At 45.3% G+C, this 17,218-nt stretch overlaps 2 protein-coding genes across 6 annotated transcripts in view; one reads left to right on the top strand and one right to left on the bottom strand.

Annotated features, from left to right (window-relative positions):
• The window catches only part of MTUS1 (microtubule associated scaffold protein 1), a 159,324-nt gene extending 145,631 nt beyond the window's left edge, over nucleotides 1-13,693 (top strand). For all 5 annotated transcript variants that reach the window (XM_062213423.1, XM_062213427.1, XM_062213425.1 and 2 more), the window contains 7 exons: nucleotides 1,972-2,186; nucleotides 2,910-3,015; nucleotides 3,994-4,067; nucleotides 4,208-4,303; nucleotides 7,471-7,587; nucleotides 10,280-10,377; nucleotides 11,483-13,693. In XM_062213423.1, the coding sequence (XP_062069407.1) occupies nucleotides 1,972-2,186; nucleotides 2,910-3,015; nucleotides 3,994-4,067; nucleotides 4,208-4,303; nucleotides 7,471-7,587; nucleotides 10,280-10,377; nucleotides 11,483-11,696 (920 nt within the window). In that variant the 3' untranslated portion in view covers nucleotides 11,697-13,693. The remainder of the gene's footprint in view (nucleotides 1-1,971; nucleotides 2,187-2,909; nucleotides 3,016-3,993; nucleotides 4,068-4,207; nucleotides 4,304-7,470; nucleotides 7,588-10,279; nucleotides 10,378-11,482) is intronic.
• The window catches only part of PDGFRL (platelet derived growth factor receptor like), a 65,913-nt gene continuing 61,285 nt past the window's right edge, over nucleotides 12,591-17,218 (bottom strand). The window contains exon 6 of the mRNA XM_062213428.1: nucleotides 12,591-15,841. Coding sequence (XP_062069412.1) covers nucleotides 15,653-15,841 — 189 coding nt within the window. The 3' untranslated portion in view covers nucleotides 12,591-15,652. The remainder of the gene's footprint in view (nucleotides 15,842-17,218) is intronic.

The following is a 17,218-nucleotide window of genomic DNA, read 5'->3' as shown; positions in this document are numbered from 1 at the left end:
CCCTTTGGACGTAGACTCTCACAGAACCTCTGTGAAGGTCACACAAGATAACCTGTGGAGCCCCATTCTGTGCCAGGCATCCAGTCAGCTGTGTGGTTTTCTAAAATGTTAGTTCTTTTCCCCTTCAATGACTATTTGTAGATTTAACTGATTTTTTTTAATGGTTTCTTTGGCAGACAGGATTCTTTGCCATTATTTCCATATGACCTCCTACTGGGGAGGAGTGATGTGGGCGTTTCCACGGGCAAGGCATCTTCCCAAGAAAAGTGGTTTCACCATTGTAGGAAGTTCGTCCTGGGATCCTACCAACTTCCATTTCTTAAGCAGAATAATCACTGGTCTGAATGTCCTTTTCTCTGCCCTAAACCCTTCTGTCTCCCTTCCTAAACTCCAAGAATATATCTTTATTACTTAAGAAGAAAGCAGTAGGGATCAATGTAGCAGGCTTGCTAAGACTGATTTGTGTTAACCCTGGGCACTCTGCAGTGCTGAGAACAGACGTCCTGACTGTTGCAGGATCACTCCAGTTACCCGTATTTACACTTCAGTCTAGGAAGGCGGGAAAAGTTCAAAGCCAAGCTTCCTGCGAAAGTTGAGATCTAGGAGTTACTCCACGGGTTGTGTCTGTCTGCATCCGCACGTGTGTGCTGCGATATGTTATGTTGTCAGTAATTCTGGGTTTCTCTTTTTAAAGATTAATTTTTATTTATAAGGCAGAGTGAGAGAAAGACGGAGACAGAGAAAGAGATCTTCTAAGAGATCTATCTGCTGGTTCATTGCCCAAATGGCTGCTATGGCTAGAGCTGTGCCAACAGGTTTTCCCAGGTTGGCGTCAGGGTCCCAAGTACTTGGGCCATCTCCTGCTGTTTTCCCAGACACATTATCCTGGAGTTAATCTGAAGCAAAGCAACTGGGACGTGGACCATTGCTCAAAATGAGATGCTGGCGTCACAGGCCCCAGTAATTCTGGTTTTGATAGTGGTGGGTAAGAGGTAGTAAGCTCTGATTTTGAATTACATTTATCAAATTGCTTTTAAAATATGGTAACGTTCCAATATATTCCTATTGCCGCTTTTAATGTTTTTAAAAACTGTTATGCTCTAGTCATTTGGGTTCAATTTTTTTTTTTTTTGGACAGGCAGAGTTAGACAGTGAAAGAGAGAGACAGAGAGAAAGGTCTTCCTTCCTTTGGTTCACCCCCCAAATGGCCTCTACGGCCAGTGTGCTGCGCTGACCCGAAGCCAGGAGCCAGGTGCTTCCTCCTGGTCTCCCATGTGGGTGCAGGGGCCCAAGCACTTGGGCCATCCTCCACTGCTGTCCTGGGCCACAGCAGAGAGCTGGACTGGAAGAGGAGCAACTGGGACAGAACCAATGCCCCAAAAGGGACTAGAACCCAGGGTACCGGCTCCGCAGGCAGAGGATTAGCTTAGTGAGCCGCGGCACCGGCCTGGGATCAATATATTCTTGTATTGTGTTTTTATTAATGTATTTGGAAATAACAAATTGGAGTTAGCACAAAGGAAGTTCAAGGTTCAAGCCCATTGGTTTCTCCTCTCTGATGTTTTCTGCTTCATCTGTGCCTTAGCTTTTCCCGTACTGGGCAGCTGTGACAGGAGTAACTTGTCTTGGAAGTGCCTCAACCAATTGCAGGTTCTCTTGGCCACCAGGCCACCTGGGCGCCCCACAAAAGGGAAATCTTCATTTGGGATCCAAGCTGTTCTGAGTACTTAACCTATTGCTTGGTATGAGGATTTGGGGTGGGTTTGTGTTTATTTTTTGCTACGTCATTTCCTCTTGTTCCATTTTACGGTTCACTTCTATATTATTATGTTTGAAAATGTGGCCACCAGAGACTGAGCCGTAACTGTGTTAATGCTTCCAGAGTCTTCACAGCTGTGTGCAAATGTTACGAACTTAGGATGTTTAACAAATCAAATGGCACCCTCCCCTTTCCTGTTCATCCCTTTTCAGCCACCGCTTCAACCACTTGTGAGAAATTAGAAAAAGCCAGGAATGAGTTACAGATAGCCTACGAGTCATTTGTCCAGAAGCTCAACCAGCAGCACCAGACGGATCGGACAGAACTAGAGAATCGGCTTAAGGAGTTTTACACCAAGGAGTGCGAAAAGCTTCAGAACATTTACATCGAGGAAGCGGAGAAGTACAAAACCCAGCTGCAAGAGCAGGTCTGTGCTCTTAGCGTGTCGACGGCCCTGTTGGTGACTTGAATCTCGCCTCTTGTTCACATCCTCCAATGAGTTTCTCTTTTAGTTTAATGCGTGAAAAAAAAGTGTTTATTGTCATGTATATAGGTTGAGTGACAGAAGAGAACAAAAAAGAAGGAAACAGAAAATATGAAAAACAACCCTTTATCTCACACTCCAGAAATAATCCCTCCCTAAAAACCCTGAGTTTGGGCTGATGAGCTGTTTTTCTCTTTCATCATCTTTTGTAAAATGGCCCTGTTTAATGACCTACTTTCTCCACTTAACGGAATTTTATAAACCTCTTCTTAGTGTCGCTGCTCCTTTTTTAACCCAGTTTTCCATGAGCACACGTGTACAGAGTGCCCACGTAGGCCAGGTAGGAGCTGGGGGCTGTGAGGATACAGTGGTTGACGGGATAGGCACAGAGTTGATGTGGCTCTGTCACTGTCACTGGGGAACACACTTCCCCTCCTTATCATGGACCCAGCCTTTCCCACCAGGCAGCTCTGGAGAAACTTGTAGAAGGGACTCAGTGGAGAGTCACGTGTGGCAAATCCAAGTCAGCTTGCGCATTGCACGCCCTAGGTAGTCCCTAAACTTGAATGTGAACTTGTGTTGTAAAAGTGTCCTAATGCTGCTTGTTTCTACAATGGACAACCCCTGGTTTCACTGACAAACTGTTGTTTTGTTCGTTTCTCATAGTTTGACAACTTAAATGCTGCACATGAGACCACTAAGTTGGAAATTGAAGCAAGCCACTTGGAGAAAGTAGAATTGCTACAGAAGGCCTATGAAACCTCCCTTTCAGGCAAGCGTGCTTTTGTCCACTTAAACAGAGTAAGATTGCATGGCGCACTATGATGTGTTCTAAATCGGAAGTGATTCGTCACTGTCCCCTCCAGAGGATGCCCTCTGGGTTGCAGCTTGGAGCTTCTTGATTTCCGTCTGCATTGTTCGTGGCTAAAAGATGCCCTTTCCCCTAAGCACACAAAGAGGTAGTTGTGGTAAAGGCCAGTATTTTAGGAATTAGGATGATTTCTAAAGATTTAAAAATGCCTCTTTGGTGGCAGTAGAGGTGGTTGCCGGTGTAGGTTCCTAGGGAGTTGAAGGTGGCAGTTTGTGTCCCGGCCACAGTAAAGGACCATGCTGGGCCCTCCTGTACTGTGGACACTGTGGTGAGATGTAGATGACACTTGTTGAATAAAGAAAGGCTGTCTTGGTTACTTCACCTGTTGAGGTCGATGGAGAGCAAGGAGCCGTCTCTTTCAGAACCGTCAACGTTGCCGAAGTCTTTACACTCGGCCAGAACTGGCCATGTGACCTTCAGCAAGGACATCGCGGTTAGAAAAAAGTTGTGTGATGGCTGAGGTGACCATATTACAAAAACTGCTGGCTTAATGGAGACATGTAGTGCACAGTTTCCCCTCCTTCCTGATGGAGTCTGCCTCACGGACAGCACACTGGAAAGAGCGCAGGGGCTGCAGCCGGGGAGACTGAGGCCAGTGTTGGGGCTCCTCCCTGAGGTGTAGAACTGACTTTCCTAAGGTCTGTTGGCCTCTGTGGCCTCAGTGCTCTTGGTCCTACAGTGGGAACATCCGCCCTCCCCACCGTGGTAAGGCTATTTTGAGAACAGATGGTGCAATTTATGGAAAGCATTGGACACATGTAAAGTCAGAGTCACATGGCTTCATAATCAACTTGTACGTCCTTAGGCTGTACCGGTTGTAGAGTACTTACGGTGACCTCATAGAATGGTATCAGCTCAAAAAGTATCCTTTCTTTACAGAAATCAAGAAAAGCCATGAAATGGAAAAGAAATCGCTGGAGGATTTACTTAACGAGAAGCAGGAATCTCTAGAGGTGGGCGAATCTCGATTACCGCCCCTCTCTCCCAGCCACCCTTCTGGAAGTTTGTGTGGTTTGGGTTCACGCCTGCGTACGTTTGCTATGATTCTGGCGTCTGCTTGTTAACTTATGTTCCACACTTCTTTGTGTTTTAGAAACAAATCAGTGACCTGAAGAATGAAAACGATGCTTTAAATGAGAAGTTGAAATCAGAAGAACAAAAACGAATAGCAAGAGAGAAGGCAAATTCAGTAAGTCGTGCATGCTGAGTTTTCCTTCTACCCATTTGCCTGAAGATTCAATTAAGTGTTCAGCAGGTAGAAAAGCCATGCAGGTTTGGAAGGCTTTCTACGTCTTGCACCGTGGTTTTTGAACTGCACAAAACAGATTGTTAACTGTTTTGTTTTGTTTTTTTTCTTTTTTCCATTCTAAAATCTCACCTACACATGAGATCCAATATTTTGGGTGATCTAAGCTAAATCTCTTCAGCAAAACAAAAAAAATTATGAATTAGGGTGAGAGTTTTATGTGAAGACATTTTTTTTTAAATAACTGATATATTGAGATAGGGTTTATATACTGCAAAGTTCACCATTATAATTAAAAATGTAAAATTCTGTGGTTTTTAGTCTATTTATAAAGTTGTACATTGGTAATCTTTATGTAATTCCTGAACATTCTTTAAATTATTTGAAAGGCAGGTAACAGAGATCTTTCAGCCTGCTGAACCACTCAAGTGGCCTTGGGTGGGTGTTCGGTCTAGTGGTTACAACACCTGCATCATAGCAGAGGACCTGGGTGCTTGTCCTCCTTCTGGCTCCTGATTGCTGCCTTCCTGCTGATGCGCACCCTGAAATACAAACAGTGGGTGATGGCTCAAGTAATTGAGTTTCTGCCTCCCATGTGGGAGACCCGGATTGAGTTTCTGTCTCCTGGCATTGACCCTGGCCTAGCCTGCCACAGCCTTGACCGGGTCAGGCCAAATCTAGGAGCCAGAAACTCAATGCAGGGCTCCCTCATGGGTGTCAAGGACCCCACTAACTTGAACTGTCACCTGCCATCTCCCACAGTATGCATTAGTAGGAATCTGGAATCAGAGGCAGAGTCAACCTCAAACCCAGGCACTCTGGATATGGGTTGCAAGCATCCCAAACAGCATCATTACTGCTGCACCAAAAGCTGTCCCTAATTCCTGAATATTTTTATCACTCTATAAACGTTTTACCAGTTAACAGTCATTTCCCGTTTCCCTCTAAGTTCCAAAGCACTAGACACCCACTAATCAATTTTCTGTCTCTGCATGTCCATAATCTGGATATTTCCTATAAATGGGATCCTACAACATGTGGCCTTTTGTGACTGACTGCTTTCTCTTAGCATAATGTTTCCAAGGTTCATCCAAGCTGAAGCATATCTCAGGATCTCACTCCTTTTTATGGATGAATATTTCATTATAAGGATAAACTTTACTTTTTACAAATATAAATTTCCTTTATTGCTTAACTTTCTATTGCAAATGTGTATCTTTATTCTTCTGCCTTTTTTTTTTAAGAAAAAATTTTTTTTCTTGCTGCCTTTTAGTCTGGTTTCATTCCATGCATTTGTGTTCTGTCACTGTAGCAACGAAGCGTTTTTGCCACAATACAATCTGTGGCCTGGGGTGGGTGTTTGGTATGATGCAGGTGTTGTAACCTCTAGACCAGAGGACCTGGGCGCTTGTTCTGGTGCTGGCTCCTGACTTTGTAGCCCTGCTAATGTGCACCCAGGAAAACACTGGGTCTCGATGGCTCAAGTAGTTGGGTTTCTGCCTCCCTGGATTGAGTTTCTGTCACTGGCATTGGCCCTGGACCGGCCCTGGTTATTATGACATTTAGGGAATGAACTGGTGGATGGGAGTACGATACCTGTCTCTGTCTCTCCATCTCTCTCTCTCTCTCTCTCACATTTTTAAATTTTTAAAAATCTGTTGCCTGCTCATGATGCACAAGTGTAGATCCTCACTGAGGCCCACTAGACATTTGATAAAATTAGGTGAAATCATAGTCAAGGAAACTTCAAAGCTATTCTGGAAGATTCACAGGCAAAGTCAGTGATTTCAGCATAAATCTGGACTTACATGCAGAGTGTAACCTTACTAATAGCACAGGGAATAGGTTTTACAGAACTTCTTGTACCACTACAGCCAGTTGTGAAAACCTGAGGGAGAAATATTGAGAGAAGCAGGGAGGGCTGATGTCTTCCTCTGTGCAAGCATGCTGAGGCTTTGTAAGGGGAGAGTGTATGTGAGTAGAATCAGGGAGCAGGCGAGGCCAGCAGAGAAGTAGGTAGGGGGCAAAGTAGATAAAGCTGGGAATGCTCTGATTTAAAAATTGACAGAATAAACTATGCCATTTTCCTCTAACAAAAATGAGGTGGCAGTTGCTATTTTCAGGGCAAAAAAAAAAAAAGTGTAAAAGGATAATGTTATATGAAGCTTGCAAAAGAGCCTGGAGTTGAAGACCTTGGAGCTAGTCCTGCCCTGACCCTTCCCAGCTCTGACCCTCTTGCTGACCGTGGGCCCACAGGCCAGCCTCCTCCTCCCACAGAGTAGGGGTTTGGATTAGGTAATCCCCCGAGACCCATTCCCTGACTCCTCCTAAGCACTGGTCCAGAGTGGAAACCACTGACCCACAGGCTAGCCTTGCAGGCCAGCACCACTGAATCTTCTCGCAGAAATCCTGCATTAACCTTGTGCTGCTAATTTGTATCATACATTGAGGCTGGCTCAGAGCATGAGAGAGCCCCATGGGTGGTGTGCTCTCAAAGGATGTCTCCCCTTACGGAGTGTCCTTCAGAGAGGATTTTAGTGGAGGATGTGCTCAATGCTGTTGAGGTAGGTGTTGGGTGTCTCAGTGAAAACATAGCATTATGGCTGCCCTACAAGTATGGCCAAGGCAACGTAGTCCTATTGTAAGAAAAATCCAGAGACTCAGAATAGCATTGTTACTTTTGTTGTTTTCCAGAAAGCCCTGTAAATGTACCACCTTTCCATCCCCAGTTACTGATTGTGCTTAGGGAGAACTCTTGTTCCCTGTTCTTCCAACAAACACCAGTAAAGAATTTGAAGGCTGCCTGACATCCCGGAAGAGTCTGTTTTGTATTATAAGCAGTGGTTTTGTATCCAAAATCATACTTGATGTAAACAATATTTTCCACTTGAATTTACTCATATGTGAGAGAAATGTTTTCAATATTATGATCAGAGTTTTTGAGATTAAAATCATTTTAGCTTTTTTTTCCACTTTTTGGAACAATTAAGAAACGGAAGTCTCTTGCTCCTTGTTCATCTAATGTCTACATCTACATAAAAATTCTTTCTTAAATATTTGTACTGATTGTATGAAATGAGTCAGGGTGATACCTTGGTTACACTTTGCAGAAGAACCCTCAGATCATGTATCTGGAACAAGAGCTCGAAAGCCTGAAAGCCGTGCTGGAGATCAAGAACGAGAAGTTGCATCAGCAGGACATCAAGTTAATGAAAATGGAGAAACTGGTATGTCTCCTTCCGGGTCACAGGTAGGGCTCTTCCAAGGGGGGCGATAGCTGGGAGAGCGAGCCTCAGCTTAGAGCTGAGGAGCTGTGTTTACTGCTACTTAAAGATATTTGGAAGTCGAACAGAAGATAAGTGTTCAATTTTCTTTTCCAAATTTGTTCCTGGCTCATTCCTCGCTGCTTTCTGGAACAGTTTTTTTTCAAGAAACATGTAAAGTTGCCTTCAGTTCTTGGAAAAATAACAAATCTGGTTCATTTCAGTGGTCTTGTCGATCCTCCTCTGATTAGGAAAACTTCTAAATAATGTAAAATCAGTACTTTCAGGTATCAGCAACTGCACGTTTCTTCTGTCCACGACAGGTGGATATGTAAATAAATCCCGCTGGAACATTATACTCAGGTCATCTAAATGCTTCATCTTCTGAAATGTGACAGAGGAATTATAATGGGATAGAAGTGTGCTCGAATGAGGTTAATTGTCAAAACTCTGAATAAAAGTTTGCAGCCTGCAGGACATTGAGCTAGAACTGGTGTTGGTGTGTCAGTCTCACCCAGAACCCTGTTGGATGTGCTCAGAGTCAGTGTCAGCGTTGGCCAGCCCTGAAACACAACTGGTGCTAGACAGGAAGTTGACCAAGTTGGCAGGCTTTGGCAAGGCAGCTTCAGTTGTCCCAGCCATGGCCGTGCTTTGCTCTTGATGGTGCCTACCACCTAGCACTGCTCGCCTCTTCTGCCCCCAAGCTATGAGTTTATTATTGAAGAAGTGCCTCTTTCAGACCACGCTAGCCCGGGACACTAGGGAGCTGTTTCTTGGTTTGGACTTTGCGATGTGTGATTTCCTTTGAGGGACTATTCCTTCTCTATTGAGGGAAGTAATGACTAACCCCCTATGTGAATACAAGACCTCTTCAATTTTTGGTGCTACAGAAGGAAGGACAGGAACTTGGTTGTTCATGGGCTCATGACACGCCATCCCTGCCAAAGGTCACCCTGTTAACACCAAGTCGGTGAGGGCTCAGATCACCCTGTAGACAAGGATTTGATGCCATTCATGTAGCAAAACTGTAAGAATGTATCCGTAGTGTAAAGACTGTTATAACATCACCCACACATGTCATTTCTGTTGCTCCATAGAATAGCAGTATCAGTCAGCATTGCATTGTTGTAGAAGAACAGGTTGAAATGATGGGTAAGCGCTGTTTGCTGATTTATTTGTAAGTTTTAGGCGTGGGCACTTAGCAAGCACAGGAGGTTTTCTACGTAAGAGAACTGTGGTATGAAAAGCAGCTCTACTGATCATTAGCTCTGTGACACTCTCAGGATTCTTACGTAAAGTGGAGGATTAGAAGAGATAATATTTTAAGGCCAATTACCACCCAGTCTTTAATTCCAAGTCTTTTACTTTGTATTTTCTCTTGAATTCCTTTACAATTCCTGAGCATTCCAAGCTCCCCTTTTCAACCTAGTGTAGGTCCAATTTCTGGAAAGTGATTTCATTTTCAGGACTGGCTTGTCCCAAGCCTTTACTGGGTAATAGGATGTCTTAAGAATGACAGGGCTCCCAACTAACCTCCATAAACAGTAGATTCAAGGTGTGCTCCTAGGACTGTGGCAGAGTAGACTGCCAGAGCAACTAACAAAACCTTACCTTTAGACAGTGAGCTGGGCTGTCATCAGCTATCCAGCACGTTAGCTCGTTAGCCTTTACTCTCCCAAGGGGTCCATTTGTTTTCCTTGCACCCTTGGCCTGGGCAGACCAGCAGGAAAGCGGAGGGAGGTCTTTCTGGACGGTGAGTTCTTTCATCCTGTGCTTTGCAAAGCTGTGTGTCACACAAGGGTAACTGCTGACGAGTTAACCGTAGAACTGTGTTTAAGGCCGTATGAAGCATTGCCGGGAACAGTGAACTACTGGCCGGTGAGATTTCATCAAATGGAGCCCATTTATTTTTACCCTGCAAATCTCAGCATAAGATGACGTTGTGGCTTTGGTAAACACAGCCTGCCCAGCTGCAGTGCTGCCTTTAGCACCACACAAGGGAAAGAGACTCTGTGCCCAGGGTGAGACACCATATCGCAAGGGGAATCCTCAAACAGCCTGCCCTGCAACACATTGGCTCCCTGCACAGTGTGGCCAACATCGAGCTGCCTGGCATAAGTTTTCAAAAAGATACTATTTAGGCAGCTCACTAGGCTAATCCTCCGCCTTGCAGCTCCGGCACACCGGGTTCTAGTCCCAGTCGGGGCACCGATCCTGTCCCGGTTGCCCCTCTTCCAGGCCAGCTCCCTGCTGTGGCCAGGGAGTGCAGTGGAGGATGGCCCAAGTCCTTGGGCCCTGCACCCCATGGGAGACCAGGAGAAGCACCTGGCTCCTGCCATCGGATCAGCGCGGTGCGCTGGCCGCAGCGCGCTTACCGCGGCGGCCATTGGAGGGTGAACCAACGGCAAAAAGGAAGATCTTTCTCTCTGTCTCTCTCTCTCACTGTCCACTCTGCCTGTTTAAAAAAAAAAAAAAAAAAGATACTACTTAGATGCTCTGCTTTTGATTCATTGTGTATAAATATTTCAATCTGCCATTACATTTTCCTTAGTTAACTCTCCAAAGTGTCCTCATGTCAGGAATGGGCCTTAAGAAGTGAAGGGTTCTATTTTCATTTTATGATGGTATACATGTTGGACTTCCTGTTTCCACCAAGGTGGACAACAACACAGCATTGGTTGACAAGTTGAAGCGATTCCAGCAAGAGAATGAAGAATTGAAAGCTCGGATGAACAAGCATATGGCAATTTCCAGGTAATGTTAAAATGGTGCTGATCCTCTGAGCCCCTCCTCCCTTCCTTGAACATCCTGGGTTACTCTCCCCACACGCCACCCACCTGACACACCTGATGGATGAGGGTGGTCATTTCTACCTGGAAAATACTGTAGCAGTCTATGCCTTTACCAAAGTGTCCTGGACCAAACACTGAGACCTGAGCAGGCAAGCCTTCCCCCAGAGGCCCTGGCTTCCTAACTCTGAAAATGATTGTAGAGAAAAAGCAACACAAAGGCAAATAGAAAACAGTTTGAAATATGAAAGTTTTTTTCTTAAAGGAAAAATATTTGATTTACTAAAAAAGGCAGAGTTAGAGAGAAGGAGACACACAGAGCTTTCATATGCTGCTTCACTTCCCAAATGGCTGCAATGGCCAGGGTTGGGCCAGACAAAAGCTAGGAACTCTGTCTGGGTTTCCCCTGTGGGTGGCAGGGGCCTAAGCACTTGGGCTGTCTGCTGCTGCTTTCCTAGCCACACATTAGCAATGAGCTGGATTGGAAGTGGAACAGCTCAGACTCAAATCAGTACTCATATGGGAGGTGGCAGCTTAACCTGCTTTGTCACAGTGCTAGCCCCAAGCAGCTCTTCTTTTTTTTAAAAGAAGATTTTTTATTTATTTGAAAGAGTTAGAGAAAGAGGTCTTCCATCTGCTGGTCCACTCTCCAGATGACCACAATGGCTGGAGCTGGGCCTATCTGAAGCCAGGAGCTTCCCCCGGGTCTCCCACATGGGTGCTGGGGCACAAGGACTTAGACCATCTTCCACTGCCCTCCCAGGCCACAGCAGAGAGCTGGATCAGAAGAGGAGCAGCCAGGGGTAGAACCGGCGCCCATATGGGATACCGGCACCTCAGGCTAGGGCTTTAACCCACTGTGCCACAGTGCCAGCCCCCCCTCCCCGACAGCTTTCCTGGGGGAGGGTGGATGGGAGGGCACTCAAGCTCATCCTCCCTCTATTTGGGTTTCTTAGCTAAATACCTGTGACCGTGTGCAGGACTCTGTTTTATTCCCAAGGGATGCTTTCTCCAACTTGTTTTCCTTCCACTCCAATCCACATGGTTTCTGGCTCTTTTCTGTTTTACAGGCAACTTTCCACTGAGCAGGCGGTTCTGCAGGAGTCATTGGAGAAGGAGTCCAAAGTCAACAAGCGGCTCTCCATGGAGAACGAGGAACTGCTGTGGAAGCTGCATAATGGAGACTTGTGTAGCCCTAAAAGGTCCCCCACGTCCTCAGCTATCCCCTTGCAGTCCCCAAGGAATTCCGGTTCCTTCTCCAGCCCCAGCGTGTCACCTAGATGACGCCGTCTGGGAGCGTTTTGACAGAGCTGCAGGACTGACCTGAACAATGGCCATGGGAGCAAGAGCTGCATGAGCTCATGTGTAATTACTGCAGGATACCTGGAAGGCCACCACCACCAGAATCTGCTCCGTTGGAGACTGGGACTCCGCAGGAAGACTTTAGCCTCCGTCCAAAAGACTGCTCCAGAAAAGATGGCAGAATGGACACAGACATTGTTGCACAAAGCACTTAACAGAACAAGAGAATCTTGTTCGTTGCCTTTTTCACCTAAGCATAAGGGGAAAAACTCTCAGGGGCTTCTTAAGATAAAAGATTTATAACCTTTATATAATGTTCTTCGCAGACACCTTCTTGTGAGTTGTACTTTGGTCTGACTGTAGGTGGGGGGGTGTGAATGAAATCCATGTGAGAGTGTCATGTGTCTGATGCAGCCGTCTGCTGTATAGTAAAGGTTGACGGCGGAATATCTGCATATGTACTAATCAAATAAAAGTCAGTGTCCACATTTCAGCCAAAGCCATAGCAGAGAAAGCAGTAGCTGCTTCAATTACGATTAGTTGTCACCGACATTGCTCAACTCCTCGACTCGGGGAGGAGAGGGTATGTTGGGAAAAGCTGGACTTACCAATGTCTGTACCTTCTCTGCTTCTTTCTGGAGTAACTTGGTGGTTTTTCAATGTTCAGCCATGTCTGTTGAATCTAGCTAGATTTTTCTGTAGAGTTTTTACTTATCCATGTGAACCTAATATTATACGATGATCCATTTTCTCAGGCTTTGAGCAAATGTAGAACCCTAATTTTTCTTAAAAAAAATCTGTATGAAGAATAAGGGCAGTACCAATGCATTGTTCTGCCTTATTATTATTATTATTTTTTCATCTTGATCTAAGCTATCCTTACAGATTTGGATTTGGATTTTTCTTCTCCCATTATCCCCACCCCCTGCTTCTTCTCCCTATTATCCAGAGCCACAAAAGCAAACCTTCTACCTCCCATCTGCTTTCTCTGGGACAAGGATAAAGGAATGTTTTTCCAGAGCCAGCTCATTGTCAAGGTGCTGATACCATTTTTCAAATACATGAAGACCTAAACGTGATAATACGCATTTTGGAACATCTTCGAGAAGATAAAAAATGAAACTAAGAAAGACGGAACTCAGCACTTACCGATGAATCGAAGTAGGAGACCAAAACAGTCTGGGAAAATATTGATTTTTCAGGTGCCCTTCAGGAATCCTCTGTCTTTGGGATGTGAGAAGAGTAGCAGCCGCCGAGGGGAGTGTGTGGTTTGTACTACTGTCCGTCAAGGTGCATTTCAGTTTCTTTTCAAAACTTCACTTATTAACCTCCCCCAGTTCTAAGCCTTTGGGAGAGTTTAAGGACGAACTGTGGCTTTTTTTCTATGCATGTGTTAACACTAACATTAGGATTTACTAACCTGCACTCCATGGCTATCCAAGTAACCCCTTACTAAAAACAGATTCAGGATACTACCGGGGAATATCATTTATATGTAAGCTATGTAGAAAAATATTCATAATGCTTTTTGGTTTTTAATTAGTGATTGTGTCTGCCATCTTTAACCTCTAATAGTTTCTCACGTATGTAACCTTTCATACTTGCTTCTGGGAAATGAGAATGTAGATCTACTGCCCCCTCCTGGAATATCTCTGCTCATGCTTCCTAGTTCTCAATGACATTAGCCAAAGTTGGGTTTGCCATTCATCCCCTAAACATGGTAAGTCTAGCACTCTCTTCCATACCATGTAGGTGTCTGGGAAGTAATATAAAATGTCTTCAGAGGGTGGGAGAGACGATAGGAAACAATAGAGAACTCTAAGATATTTTTCAAACCAAATGGTTCATGTAGGATGCAATATGTTGGCACGTCATAAAAATATGGATATGTAAAGAACTGTAGTTGTGCTCAGTTTGTAGTGATGGAAAGTGTATTTTACTTTGATTAAATAAATAATGCTGGAATATTCAATGAAAGACATTCAGCCTGACGTTCTTCAAATTGTTACCTAGTTTACAGCCCTTCATATACCATAGTGGTGAAGACTAGGTCTCCTCTTGACTACTTCCCAGTAATTTCCAATGCAACCAAATCTGTCATGGGCTGAAATTTGGTTCATGGAGCTAGCTAGAGTTAGAGCCAAACTTTGTACATGTACTTGAAAAATGAATTTTTGGCAAGTTTTCTGCAGTATCACATAAGAAAATTGGGAAAGCTGCGGTCTAGGTACTTTTGAAGATGGGGCTGTACAAAGCTGAATGTTCCAAAATAGATGCAGAGATCGAGGAAATTAAACTTAAAACATGAGCTGGGGCCGGCGCCGCTGCTCACTAGGCTAATCCTCTGCCTTGCGGCGCCGGCACACCGGGTTCTAGTCCCGGTTGGGGCGCCGGATTCTATCCCTGTTGCCCCTCTTCCAGGCCAGCTCTCTGCTGTGGCCAGGGAGTGCAGTGGAGGATGGCCCAAGTGCTTGGGCCCTGCACCCCATGGGAGACCAGGAGAAGCACCTGGCTCCTGGCTTCGGATCAGCGCGGTGCGCCGGCTGCGGTGGCCATTGGAGGGCGAACCAATGGCAAAAGGAAGACCTTTCTCTTTCTCTCTCTCTCACTGTCCACGCTGCCTGTCAAAAAAAAAAAAAAAAAAAAAAAGAGCTGGCATGGTGGCACAGCAGGGAAAGCTGCCACTTGCAACATTGACAGCTATATCAGAGCCCAGTTTTGAGTCCCAGCTGCTTTACTTCTTTGTTTTTGATTTATTTATTTGAAAAGCAGAGTGAGAGAGGCAGAGGTCTTCCATCTGCTGGTTCACTCCCCAAGTGGCAGGAGCTGCGCTGATCTAAAGCCAGGAGCTTCTCTGGGTTTCCCACGTGGGTGCAGGGGCCCAAGCACTTGGGGGCCATCTTCTACTGCTTTCCCAGGCCACAGCAGGGAGCTGGATTAGAAGTGGAGTAGCCGGGACTCGAACCAGCACCCATATAGGATGCTGGCACTGCAGGTGGCAGCCTTACCCACTATACCACAATGCTGGCCCCTGCTTTACTTCTGATCCAGCTTCCTGTTAACATGCCTGACAAGGGTGACATTGGGCCAAGGGCATCTGCCACTTCCAAGTGGGAGACCAGGGTGTAGTTCCTGATTACTGGCTTTACCCTGGCCCAGAGACATGGCTATGGCAGCCATTCGGGGACTGAACCATCAGGTGGAACCTCTGCCACTCTGCCTTTCAAATAAATAATTTAAAAAATAAGTGCATAAATTAAAAATAAACTTTTAAAAACATTCTTGTTTTTATTTGAGATGGAGAGAGCTGTTCCCTATGCTGGTTCACTCTCCAAATGCCAGTAAGAGCCAGGGCTGGGTTAGGTTGAAGCAAGAAGCCTGGAACTCAATCCAGGTCCCCCAAGTGGATGGCAGGTACTTAAATACTTGAGCCTTCATCTGCTGCCTCCCAGGGTGTGCAGTAGCAGGAAGTTAGAATTGGAGGCACATCAGGACTCGAACCCAGGCCCTCTGACAGAGTGAAGCAGCATCTTAACTACTATACCAAATACTCACCTCGGTGTATTTTAAAATTGTATTGTAGCTCTTATGTTAAAGAGAAAGCTAGATATTGATGCAAATATCACTGCCTACAAGGTCTTCTGGATGAACTCTTAAAAAACAGCCTATTTTTTACGTTTTATGAAAACTTGCTCATTTAATGGAAATGATTATATAAAATTGTTTATATGCTTTCTTAGTGTAAAAACTAGAAACACAGAAAGGTTACCACTTGTATTAGTAGACTGATGACTTCCTTTGAGCTTGGACGTCTGGGTCTTTCTCAAAATGGAGGAGCTGGGGTTTGGCACTTGACATCAGTCCCCAGCAAAGCACCCTGAAACTGGTTGTGGATACCAATGGGCTTCCCACCAGTTCATCATACTTAACTCTCCAAATCAGGAAAACTCGACAGTGGTGGCGACTGTCGTCTGTCCTTGGAGATTCTGAGCAGTGCAGATGTAATATCCTGCATCAATGGTCTCCAAGTCTTCAACTGTGAGGACACTCTGGGAGATCCTGGTGGTGTGGCCCAGGCCTCTGTGGATCAGCCTCCAGGTGTCTTGAATTGTCACAGGCCTCTCCTCCTGTTTAATGACAGCCACACAGACTGAGACACCCACGAACAAGCTGCTATAATTAGTATAAACAGTTTCCATTCACCAACACCACTGTGCACCTTTCAAAGTGCAAAGCACATGTTCCCAGAAGACTCTTTGGTATGCACAGCTCATGGGCTGTGTGAGCTTTTTAATATATCATCTTAGGCTGCATTTTTAAAAGCAGAATCTTAAATTTCAGTATGCTGTGTAGTACTTTTCCTGTTCTTTTCTTCTATAAGTTTCTACTGAATATAAAATGTGTTCTTTGGGAACCCCAAGAAAGCAGAACTGGTATGAAGCATTAAAAACACTGACAGGCCAGCACCTTAGCTCAACAGGCTAATCCTCCGCCTAGCGGCACCAGCACACCAGTTCTAGTCCCTGTTGGGGCGCCGGATTCTGTCCCGGTTGCCCCTCTTCCAGGCCAGCTCTCTGCTATGGCCCGGGAGTGCAGTGGAGGATGGCCCAAGTGCTTGGGCCCTGCACCTGCATGGGAGACCAGGAGAAGCACCTGGCTCCTGGCTTTAGATCAGCACAGTGCACCAGCCGCAGCGTGGCAGCCATTAGAGGGTAAACCAACGGCAAAAAGGAAGACCTTTCTCTCTTTCTCTCACTGTCCACTCTGCCTGTGAAAATTAAAAGAAAAAAAAAAAAACTGACAACATTGTCCAGCGCTCCCATCTTGACATGGACCACTTTTCGTCCCCTAGCTAAGTGATTCTTACAGGACTTAAAGTCAGAAACCTGAAGCACCCACTGCACAAATCAGCAAGAGCCACTGATTTGTTCACATTTGGAAGAGAGAACCATGAGTTAGCAAATGCACCATAGGAATGCAGCAGGAGAAAACTGTATCAAGGGTGGGTAAGGTAATACCCTGGCTGGGGCCGGTGTTGTGGTACAGCAGGTTAAACGACCACCTGGGACACTGGCTTGCCAAATGGATGCCAGTTCCCTGCTAATGTGCCTGGGAAAGCGGAAGATGGGCCCGAGTACTTGGGCCTTTGCCACCCATGTGGGAGACCAGAATGGAGCTCCAGGCTCCTGGGTTCTATCTGGCCCTGCCCCAGCCACTGTGGCCATTTACAGAGTGAACTAGGAGATAAAGTAAGGTCTTTCATCTGTCCCTCCCTCCCTCTCTGTAACTTTGCCTTTCAAATAAATCTTTAAAAAAAAAAAAAAATCCCTGGAAGACAAGTCAGCTTATTTCTAGAAAGTGAGATGGTCACTTTCAAGATGTTCCCATCACGTTGGTGGTAAGAGCATAATGTCCTCTGAATTAGTTTAGCAAAAGTAATATTATAAGTATTACTAAGTTAACACCTTTTCTACTCATCAGATAATAATTTGCAATGTAGAACA

The sequence above is a fragment of the Lepus europaeus genome, chromosome 16 (genome assembly GCF_033115175.1).
Source record: "Lepus europaeus isolate LE1 chromosome 16, mLepTim1.pri, whole genome shotgun sequence".
NCBI lineage: Eukaryota > Metazoa > Chordata > Mammalia > Lagomorpha > Leporidae > Lepus > Lepus europaeus.
Note: the sequence above shows the minus strand (reverse complement) of the source record. Positions and strands in the feature narration are given on the sequence as shown.